This window comes from Dipteris shenzhenensis, chromosome 21 (genome assembly GCF_047967505.1).
Source record: "Dipteris shenzhenensis isolate YYH24624 ecotype China chromosome 21, Dip_SZ_1.0, whole genome shotgun sequence".
NCBI classification, from domain to species: Eukaryota; Viridiplantae; Streptophyta; class Polypodiopsida; order Gleicheniales; family Dipteridaceae; genus Dipteris; species Dipteris shenzhenensis.
Window position 1 is genome coordinate 10,995,614 of NC_141616.1, and position 11,942 is coordinate 11,007,555.

An 11,942-nucleotide genomic window follows, 5' to 3' on the forward strand; every position below is an offset into this window, starting at 1 on the left:
GAAAATCTAGATACAATAATCACAATTTATCAACTTATTATAAAGTAAGATACAATAATATCAATACACCAACTTATTATAAAGTATATGATTATAAATGTAGATTAGCTTAAGGGTATGCCTTGTTGTGCAAGGAAAAGGGTCAAAAGCTAGGTAGCACACTGATTGGATCTGCCCAAGCGTCACATTTAAACTTTGAGATTGTGGCCAATGGCTTTTAGCTTTAATGATATGACAAAAATTGGGAGTTTATCCCTTTGTTCCATGCAAGTTGCATTGAAGAGAGCCCATAAAAAAATATATTGCACAAAAAAAGAGAGGTAGTAGTGATGGTAAAATTATCATAAGGTAGGATTAAGTCATTTGTTATCTCAATTTCAATACTGGAAATATCTAATGCATATACCCAAAAATGGGCACTATGTACTAATGGACAGAAAATCTTAAAACTAGAGGGTTATTTAGGATGATGGTATCATCAATGAATTTGAAGGATTTGGAGAAGAGTATTAACAAGTTAGTTCTACCTAGTTTAGCAAGGCGATAAATAAATGAAAACTCATACCAAACAAAATAGTAATTACATCATAAGGGAAAACATGAGTATCCATGGGTATACCTTTGGATTCACGGTAAGTCAAATTACTTATCTGAAGAAAAGAATGATCTACGCATTTGATAAGAAAAATGAGGCTCGTAAACCAAAGGAGGAAGGAAAGGATTCAGCATTAGAAGGCTGTGCTATTTCTCATAGTTAACCTTTTGAAACCAAGTTTCGATTGGCTTAAGAATTTAGTTGCGAAATAGCTAAAATGTTATCAAGTAGACTAAGATTTTCTTTTGATGGAATGCTTTCATAACACAGAGTTGTTGGCAACAAAAATGTTTTGTGTTTGCTGATGAACAAGTCTAAGGAAGACTTACAAATCCAAAGAGTAGACATATGAGTCTAAGGAAAGATAAGATCAAATTTTCTTTCTGTTGGGTTATTGTATCAAAAGTAGTAAAGAAAATACTAAAGGAGATGTGATCAAATCAATAACTTTAGAAAAAGCACAACTTGGGGCATCAATAATTTATATGAAAGTATCCTCATGTGTTTCTTGTCATGTAATTCTGATGTCTTTAGGACGGTCGCTTATAGTCAAGGACTCCATTGGGAGAATAATATTGAGAGTATAAATTAGATGTAGCACCTCCTTCCAAACCTATGCAAAGGGCAATCTTAAGGACTACTATTAGATTTATTAAGTCCAAAGATATAGAAAGAATTGGGAAACCATTTCAACGTCCATCCAAGGATGAGGTGACATCTAAGAGGATTCTTTAAGTGACTTTGCATTGCTTTAAAAAATCTTTGTAATCTGTAAAGTGATCATTTCTCTTTCTAGGCCTATAATACCTATATATTTTGAAGGCAAAACTGCCATTAAAAGTTTCAAAACGTTCAATGTTGGGACAATATCCACAATACGTATCATTAGCTTTAGCCTTATGAAAACTCTAGGAAGGAATTGTTACTATTCTCTAGTTGAAATAAAAAAATTAAATCAAAGAACAAGTGTCACTAGCTCCATTAAAGTTCTGAGAAGAACGTCATTCACTCCATAGATTTTATGTCAGCCATTCAGGATTACATGTTGTAGGGAATATGGATTTATAACGATGTCATTATTAGTCTCTGAAACGTCTTTTTTAAGTTTTGAGGTGAAAAAGATCATCAATCAATTTTTGCCACGCCAATTTGAGATTGATTAAGAAAAGATGTTGGTTTATTGTTTAATCATATGTACGTGTGTGGTGTGATGCGTGCAAGCACACATGCGAACCAATCGATCGATCAATCAACAAATACATAGGTGTCTACATGCGTGTGTGCACGTGCATGCTCGTGGGTTGTGTGCATACGTAAATGCGCATCAATCAATGGATCAACAAATACATACATAACATAATGCATGTTGCCACTTGGTGTTGTCAGGTGGCTAATATACCCAGATGCATACCATGAATGTAAGATAGATGCAAACCATGAATGTGCGTTCTAATATACTCAGATGCATACCATGAATGTAAGATAGATGCATACCATAAATGTGCATGTTCGTGGGTTGTGTGCATGCGTACATGCGCATCAATCAATGGATCAGCAAATACATACATAACATAATGCATGTTGCCACTTGGTGTTGTGAGGTGCCTAGATATCCCGTGAGCTAGTATACCCAGATGCATCCATCAATGTAAGATACATCAAATATGCACGGCCAGGCCAAGGAGCCGTGCTCTCTTGGTGTGCCACTTGACTCGCTTTAAAGACCTATAAATCTAAAACATAACCTTAAAATAACCAATGGTCTCATAGACCCAACAGCTGAGTTGTGTTTATTGTTTCTGTCCTTACTACCTCTAGAAGTATCACCGCCCTCCTTTCCTGTCATGGCCTGGGTCTAATCTTCCAAAAGGCATTTTATGACTATTAGTATACTCAGTCTTGCATTAAGAACTGTCTTCAAACCTTGACAAAGGCACTACCAGGACAGGTGGACATTTCTTGGTAAATTCTACAATTGTTTGGTCTTCTTTTTTTCTCATGTCCTCTCCTCTATCATAATTCTTTCTCAGCTCTTGTTTGGGAGCATGGTCCTCAGCTGAATTTAGAATCCTTGGTCAACATCTTAATGGCACGAGTTTAGAAGAGGAATTATTCTTCCAATGAGTCCAGAAGTTGCTCCACAGTACCCGTGCGACCAATAGATCCAAGTGAATGAGCGAGGAGTGAACTCTCGCTCATTTGCAGAGAGTCGTGTGTCTGAGAATCATCCAAATGAGAGGAAGAGATGTCTACATCATATGCCATCTTCACTCTCCTTTGGCTTCCAGCTCCTCAATGATTGGCTTAACAACTGGCAGCTCAAATTTTGGTTCTGTACTGGACCTTGTCCAAGATGGCCTCCAAGACCACCACACCCTCCTAGCCATGATAGTTAAAATGAGAGCATCTGATAGTAACTGCTCCTGAAATCAATGCATTTTGCATTACATCTCTCCCAATGTAGCATTCAAATGTCTCAGATGTAGGCATAACACTTCAATTGTCGACACCTGAAGAGAGTACTCTACTTGTCAACCAAATCTTGCACTATTTCAATGGAGCTCTAAAATTTTTGCTCTGCACAACTGCATTCACCCCCTTCTTATCGACTCTTCATGATCACTGTGTCCTTCGTTGTAGATTATTGTTGCATAGATGAAAGGCATATGATTTCGATCCTTGGCACTACATCAATTTCCTTTTAGCCATCCTTTTTTTGGCATACTCTCCTCTCAGCAGATGCTGCAGAATTGAAGACTGTCATGTGGAGAAAGAGAGATCATAATGATCGTGTTAACATAGATTGAAGGCCAAATTATGACCTATGGGTTTTGGGGCACGCTCTCTCCTCCCCAACAGGAGATGATGCAGAATATAAGACTGTGCTGTGGAAGGAGATGATGATGTAATATGGAGCAGCCCTAGTGATTGCTCCCAAACATTAATATGTTTGAGGTGTGGAAGAGGCAACGCCATATTGGTGTTCAAGGAGTTGTAATCTAGGATGTGAGGATTCTATCTCATACAATGGAGTATGTTGTATGCTTAGGAACACGCTCAATCTCAACCTATGCTTGATTGCTGAGTAAACAAAGCTGCCTGTCCCACCACATGCAATCTCGCTCCCCCATCTGCCAACGGCCTCTCTCAAATCTCAAGAGGTGTGAGCCTATGGCTGCTGCTCTTTCTTCCTACATGGGCACCCGTTCAAGCTACGTTGTTGTACTTGAAACCTAAGGGTGTCTCCAAGACGGACTTCACCTTTTGCCTCAAAAACCAGCATTAGACCAGGTTTTTATGACCAAAACTGGAGGTTAGCCCAGGTATCTTATATGATTAAGCTGATTAAGCTCTTCCTCATTATCTGGATGTTACCAAGGCCTTCCTGTATGTAAGCATCAGTACTTAACCTTTTTCCATCAAGACATATGCCTCTGGAAGTTTTTGATCTAATCTCACCACATTTTCAAAGGCATAACTTAGAACCTCTATATTCTTCTACTTTTGGCATGCACCCAACACAGTCAACCATGCAACAACATCAGGCTGGTGGGGCATATTCTCCACCATCATCACAGCCGCTTCCACTTGGCCTGCACGGCCAAGGAGATCCACAACGCAAGTATAATGCTCAATAGTTGGACTAATACCATACTGCTTGCTCATAGCCCAAAAGTACATTTGCCCCTTGTGCACTAGACCCATATGACTGCATACAGTGAGAACACTAAGAAACGTAGCTCGGTTTGGCTGTATGCCTTCATGTATCATTCTCTCAAACAAATGGAACACAAGATCACTCTCTCCTTGGCGAGCATATCCTGCAATCATTACACTCCATGGTATAACATGCCTTGTGGGCACTGCATCAAACAAGCGTCGGGCATCTGCCATACTCCCACACTTTGCATACATGTCAATGAGACTAGTTTCCACAATTGAAGTCCTCTCAACAAAATCGACCCTGCTAATTTGAGAATGGAGTTCCTTTCCAGAGTCCAGAGCTGCCGTATCCCCGCATGCTTTCAGAATGGCAACAAAGGTGACATAATTTGGTGACAGACCTTGCACTTGCATATCTGCATAAAGCCTAAAAGCTTCCCCACTTTCTTGTTGCTCAGCATACCCCAAGATCAGAGCAGTCCACGTTACCACATCACGATGAGGCAATTTATCAAAGACGCTCTCTGCATCCACCATGCTCCCACATTTTGCATACATATTCACCAAGGTGTTCCCAACAGATACATCTGACTCAAAGCCACCTTTTAGTACTCTAGAGTGGATAGCTCTACCTTCCGCCAGGCATCTAATTTTCTGGACTTGCTTCCTCTCTTCCAGAACTGCCAGGCTACTACAAGCCTTCAATGCACCGATATATGTCAGCTCATTTGGCTGCACACCTTCCTCGTGCATCCATGCATAAAATTCCAAAGCCAGCACAGACTCCTGCTTAGCATATCCCAGGATCATGGCAGTCCACCTAACAACATCCCGATGAGCCATTTCATCAAAGATGCACTGTGCATCCTCCATGCTCTCACAGTTCACATACGTACTCACCAAAGTGTTTCTCATGAATACATCCGATTCAAAGCCGCACTTTACCGCTTGGGAGTGGATGGCTCTACTGTTTGCTAGACATCCTATTTTTGCACTTGTCCCATGATGTTGTTTCCCCTCTTCCATTGCTGCCAGGCTACTGCAAGCCTTCAATGCACCAACAAAAGTTCGATCATTTGGCTGAACACCTTCCCGGTGCATTTGCGTATACAATTCCAAAGCCCGCACACTATCTTCTCTCCTAGCATATCCCAGGACCATGGTAGTCCAGGTAACCACATCACGACGATGCAATTCATCAAAGACACACTGGGCATCCTCCATGCTCCCAAATTTCACATACATGTTCACCAAGGTGTTTCCCACAAATATATCTGATTCAAAGCTGCTATTGAGTACTTGGGAGTGAATGGCTCTACCAATCGCTAGGCATTGTAATCTTGCAAATTTCCCATCAGCTTGCTTCCCCTCTTCCAGTGCTGCCAGCTGACTGCAAGCTTTCAATGCACAAGCAAAGGTTCGATCATTCGGTTGGACACCTTCCTGGTACATGCGTGAGTACAATACCATAGCCAGCTCGCCCTCCTCCAACTCAGCATATCCCAGGATCATAGCAGTCCATGTAAACACATTACGGTGAGCCAATTTGTCAAAGACAGATCGTGCATCATCAATTCCCCCACATTTTGCATATGTATCCACCAAGGTGGTTCCGACAAATACATCTGACTCAAAGCCACTCTTTATTACTTGGGAGTGGATGGCTCTACTTTTTACCATGCAACCTATTTTAACAGGTTTCCCATCAAAAAGCTTCCCCTCTTCCAGGGCTGCCAGGTTACTACAAGCCTTCAATGCAGCAACAAAGGTCCCCCGATCTGCTTTGACATCTTCTCGGTGCATCTGTGTGTACAATTTCAAAGCCAGCTCACTTTGTTGGTCAGCATATCCAAGAATCATGGCAGTCCATGTAACCTCGTTACGATGAGGCAGTTTAGAAAAGACTTGCCATGCATCATCCATACTCCCACATTTGGCATACATATACACCAAGGTTGTTCCCACGTATACATCCGACTCAAAACCATACTTCAGAACTCGGCAGTGAATGTCTCGACCTTTCAGCAGGCAATCAATTTGCTTTCTGTCTTCCATTCCCGCCAGGCTGCTGCAAGCCCTCAATGCGCCAACAAAGGTTCGATCGCTCGGTTGGACACCTTGGTGGTGCATTTGGGCATACAACTGCAAAGCCTGCGCACCCTCTTCTTGCTTCGCATAGCCGAGAATCATGATATTCCATGATATCACATCACGCTCGGGCAGTGCGTCAAACACCTGGCGAGCATCCACCATGCTCCCACGCTTCACATACATTTGCATTAAATCGTTTGTCTTGGCCATTGTAGGCTTATTTACATGTTTCTCATTTGACTCTTTCTCCGTACGGGCAATAATTTTTTTGATAGCCCTCAACTCAGGCAGTCGCTTGTGGACTGCGTTTCCTCCTCTATTAGCACCAAAGGAAGGACTGCAGAGGGGAAGCTGCAGACCCATAATCGACGAAAACGCAAGCAGAGAGCCTCATAGAAGGTTTTTCTCTCTGGAAAAAAAAGTACATGCACGAGTGGAGGGATGTAGTAATTGCAGCCACAAAGGCAGATCAGTTGTATTTATGGGTTACAAGAATTTGAACTCTCACATTTAGTGGCATTGGATTCCATCTTCAAGGAAAGTGAACCTTTTAAATGGGCCGTATTAGGCCGCGACACATATCCAAAACCTTTTACTAGGGATTAGCGCCTCCGGCAGTTATTTTCTTTTGACGACAGACCCTTTTTATGTGGGCATTTAATTTGGTGTTAAGGTTTGCATTGTGTGCTTTTCCTTCTTCCCCCCCCCCCCCCCCCCAAAAAAAAAAATCCATTAAACTGTACTCCATTGCAAAACAGTCAAAGCAACAAACACCAATCCAAGTAGCAAGCAAGACTCTAGCTTAATCTGAAAAAATTATGTCAGCTAATCCTTTGACAGAACTACAACTGGTCGATTAATCACGAATGTTTATTTCATCCCCATGGCCCGGAACACCATGGATTCACTTTTGCAAGATAGGCCCGAGAGGAGATGGACACTTTAATGGATGCAGTGTTGTCACAGGCAGTCCCAACACAAACACTTAATATATGAAATCGAGTATGCAACCGGCATCTTTCTAGATGGTCTTTTGGCATTCTAGACTCTAGCCTTAAGCAGAGGTCACGTGACAATTGTCTCTGACCCCCAGATGTTTTATGATTGTGTCCCCTCTGGTGAAATTAGGGCACAACACAAGAGCCAGCTTCTGACTGTCCTCACACTCATATTTTCCTTTTCATCATCACAGGCCGCACAGTTGTCATCAGTCATATATGCTCCCTTCATTTTGCAAGAGAAATATTTCATCTTTGAATTTCTACCTTTTGCTTTGGGATGTGTCACCGATCCCTACCTTAAATATATGTACAAGCCCACTAGGACATTCGGCCCGCGGCCTTAGGTCATCTCTAATTACCTGATCTCATCACAAATCTGCATGTGAGCATCATCATCGTATATGTTAGTCATCAAGATATACGCTGCAGGAAGCTTTTCATCTAGGCTTCTGACATTTTCAAAAGCATACCTTCCAGTCTCAACATTTTTCCACTGTCGGCATGCACCCAACACGATCAACCATAAAAGAACATCAGGTTGGAAAGGCATCTTTTCCACAGTTGCCACGGCCTTGTCCAGATGACCTGCACGGCAGAAGAGATCAACCATGCAAGTATAGTGCTCAATAGTCGGAATAATGCCATACTGTTTGCTCATAGCCTGAAAATAGTTTTGGCCACTGTCAATTAGACCCACACGACTGCATACAGTTAAAATACTTAGAAATATGACTCCATCTGGCTGTATGCCTTTCTGCATCATTCTTTCCAACAGATGAAACAAAAGTTCACTCTCTGCCTGGCAGGCATATCCTGCAATCAATATACTCCACGGCGCCACATCCCCTATGGGTAATGCATCAAATAACCGTTGGGCATCAACCATGCTCCCACATTTGGCATACATGTCAATAAGGCTCATTCCCAATATTTCAGTACTCTCAAAACCAACACTGGTAATTTGAGAATGAAGTTCCCTTCCTATTTCCAGAGTTGCAGTGTTGCCACATGCTCTCAGAATGGCAACAAAGGTAATGCTGGTTGGTGAGATACCTTGCTTTTGCATTTGCACATAGGTTCTGAAAGCCTTTCCAATTTCTTCTTCTTCAGAATAACCGAAGATCATGGTATTCCATGTCACCACATCACGATGAGGCGATTCATCAAAGACACAACGGGCATCATCCATTCTCCCACATTTTGCATACATCTTCACCAACGTAGTTTCCATATGCACGTCTGTCTCAAAACCATACTTTACTGCTTGGGAATGGATGACTCTACCTTTTGCCAGGCCTTTCAGAAACTTCCCATCAACTTGTTTCCCCTCTTCCACAGCTGCCAGGCTACTGCAAGCCTTCAACGCACCAATGATGGTTCGACCATTCGGGTCCACACCTTCTCTGCACATCTGTGCATACAAATCCAAAGCTATCACACTGTCCTCTAGCTCAGCATACCCCAGGATCATGATAGTCCATGTAACCACATCAGAATGAGGCAATAAATCAAAGACACACCATGCATCCTCCATGCTCCTGTATTTCACATACATATTCACCAAAATGGTTCCCAAGAATACATCTGACTCGAGGCCACTTATTACCACTTGGGAGTGGATGGCTCTGCCTTGTTTGAGGCATCCCATTTGAACAATTTCACTGTATACTTGCTTGTCTTCTTGCAATGCTGCCAGGCTACTATGAGCCTTCAATCCACCATGATAGGTCTGATCATTTGGTTCAGCACTTTCCTGCTGATACGTATCTGTGGCCAGCCCACGATTACCTTGCTCAGTATACCCAAGAATCATGGTGGCCCACGTACGCACGTCTCGATGAGATAGTTCATCAAAGACGCACTGTGAATCCTCCATGCTCCCACATTTCACGTACATATTCACCAAGGCATTTGCCACAAACCCATCTAACTCAAAACCCCTCTGTGTTACTTGTGCATGGATGGCTCTACCTTTTGCCAGGCACATAATTTTCGATGTTTTCCCATTCACTACCCGCCCCTCTTCCAGTGCTGCAAGGCTACTGCAAGCCTTCAATGCACCGACAAAGGTCCTATCACTCGGTTCAACGCCTTTCTGGTGCATTCGTGTATACAACTCCAAAGCCAGCGCACTGTCTTCTTGATCAGCATACCCTTGGATCATGGAAGACCATGTAACCACATCCAGACAAGGCAGTTCTGCAAAGACAAGCTGTGCATCCTCCATACTCCCACTTTTCACATACATATTTAGCAGGGTAGTTCCCACAAATATATCTGACTCAAAGCCATTTTTTATTACTTGTGAGTGGATGGCTCTCCCTTTTACTAAGCACCCTAATTTCAACAGGTTGCCATCAGCTTGCTTAACCTCTTCCCGTGTTGTCAGGCTGCTGCAAGCCTTCAGCACGCCAACAAATGTTCGGTCATTCGGTTGGGTGCCCTCCTGGTGCATCTGTGCATACAACTCCAAAGCCCTTGCACTGTCTTCGTGCTCAGCATATCCAAGAATCATGGTGGTCCAACTAACCACATTACGATTCGGCAATTCATCAAAGACACGCTGTCCATCTTCCATGCTCCCACATTTGACAAACATGTGCACCAAAGTGTTTCCCACAAACACATTTGATCCAAAGCCACTCTTTACAATGTGGGAGTATATGGCTCTACCTTTCATCAGGCATCCATTTTTCCCGAAATTCCCACTGACTTTCCCCCCTTCCAGTGCTGCGAGGCTGCTGCAAGCCTTCAATGCACCAATAAATGTTCGATCATTCAGTTGAACACATTCCTGGTGCATCTGGGCATACAATTCCAAAGACAGGACACTTTCTTTTCGCTCAGCATACCCCAGGATCATGGTGGCCCAAGTAACCACATTTCGATGGGGCAATTCGTCAAAGACGTGCCGTGCATCTTCCATGCTCCCACATTTCGCATACATATGTACCAAGGTGGTTCCCACAAACACATCCAACTCAAAGCCCCTTTTCATTACTTGGGAATGAATGGCTCTACCTTGTATAAGGCAGTCTATTTTCACAAATTTCCGGTCAAGTTGCTTCCCCTCTTCCAAAGCTGCAAGACTACAACAAGCCTTTAATGCGCCAACAAATGTTCTATCATTTTCTACGACACCTTCATGATGCATCTGTGAATACATCTCCAGAGCCAATGCACCCTCTGCCTGTTTGGCATACCCCAGGATCATTATGTTCCACGACACCACATCGTGCTTTGGCATAATGTCAAACAAACGGCGAGCATCCAACATGCTCCCATTCTTCACAAACATATGAATCGCATGGTTTGTCTTAGAGACAGGCGGTTCGTTTAAGCCTTTGTCCTTATGTGCAAGAATTTCCTTAAGCTCCTTCAGCTGGGGCAATTCCTGGCGGACTGCATTTTCAGATCTGCCCGAACCAAAGGAATGACTGCGGAGGGGCAGTCTAACCTGCGGTCCCATAACCGATAAAGATGCAAGCAGAGAGCTAACTTGTGCAACTAGCAAAGAGAACAAGCTCAAACCGAAAGCAAGAGGAGAGCAGAGAGGGGCAATCATTCAATATTCGGATGCAAAAAAAGGGGCACAAGTGCCCAGCATTGAAGCTACTGCAAGGCAGACGATCTGTGAAGCCTTGTAGGGCAGCAAAGCCAAGCATACATTGTAGTAGCCAATCTGCTAAGCCTTGTAATGCAGCAAAGGCATCCATACACGTGGGATGAAGGTACCGAACGACCCAGAAGGGTGTGATGTAGCGACGGATCGTTGGGGCTACTGTGGTGAATGGATTGATAGTGGGTGTGATAAGCCAATGGCGAAAGAGCTGCTGATGGTGGAGGTGTGAAAGCTGAGGAGGGAGTCCGAACCGCAGAGAGTAGTGATCCATGGGAGATTGCAATTCTGTCAAGAATCGTTGATCATCCATGGACTGATTTGGAAAATTCAAATCAATACAACCAGGCCATCTCAAAGCAGGGTCGGGCTTCAGCAACTCCCTCTTGTGTTGTCCAACTGCCAGTCCTTCAACCGTTCGTCTTTCTACCCTTTGTAACATGTTCCACGTAGGCTAGTCGTTCTTTACATTGTGAATATTCTTTTTGATTCACCTTGGGAGGTTAGCAAACCACTTGGGCGCCATGTGTGCACGATAACTCCATTAGGGGAGCAAGGCCCTATAAATAGAATTGCGAAATGGTTGACTAAGGAATTGCCAAGAGTGTTAGTCTACTGACGACCCAGGTTAAGTCAATTGACCCATCCTTGGTTAACCAACTGACTCGACCAAGGTTAACAAGACTTAGTGGCCTAGTTAGCGCTAACCAATCGGTCCCATGCCCTAGGCAAAGAGTCCGCCTCAAATAAGCCCCAAACTCAGAAAAATACTACTCTTGTCCAAGGCGGGCACACCAGATGCCCTTAATGCTGACAGCCTCTCTGCAGCCCATAGTGTGCACATAGTTCATAGAAGAAAGGCGATGAAGATGCAACCATGGAGCCTCCAGCACCGCAAGACTAGAATCACCTCGAAAAGAGCACCTAACAACTTGGATCCTCGAAATATAATGCCACTATGAACAATAAAGAG

At 43.3% G+C, this 11,942-nt stretch overlaps 2 protein-coding genes across 2 annotated transcripts; both read right to left on the bottom strand.

Moving 5' to 3' along the window:
• Positions 1 to 4,093: 4,093 nt before the first annotated feature.
• On the bottom strand, positions 4,094 to 6,712 carry LOC147888482 (pentatricopeptide repeat-containing protein At2g33680-like). The gene has a single exon (XM_087392171.1). It carries the CDS (start codon positions 6,710 to 6,712, stop codon positions 4,094 to 4,096), a length of 2,619 nt encoding a protein of 872 aa, XP_087248297.1.
• A 993-nt stretch (positions 6,713 to 7,705) lies between these two features.
• Positions 7,706 to 10,819, bottom strand: LOC147888483 (pentatricopeptide repeat-containing protein At2g33680-like). Its single transcript, XM_087392172.1, has one exon. It carries the CDS (start codon positions 10,817 to 10,819, stop codon positions 7,706 to 7,708), a length of 3,114 nt encoding a protein of 1,037 aa, XP_087248298.1.
• Positions 10,820 to 11,942: the final 1,123 nt, after the last annotated feature.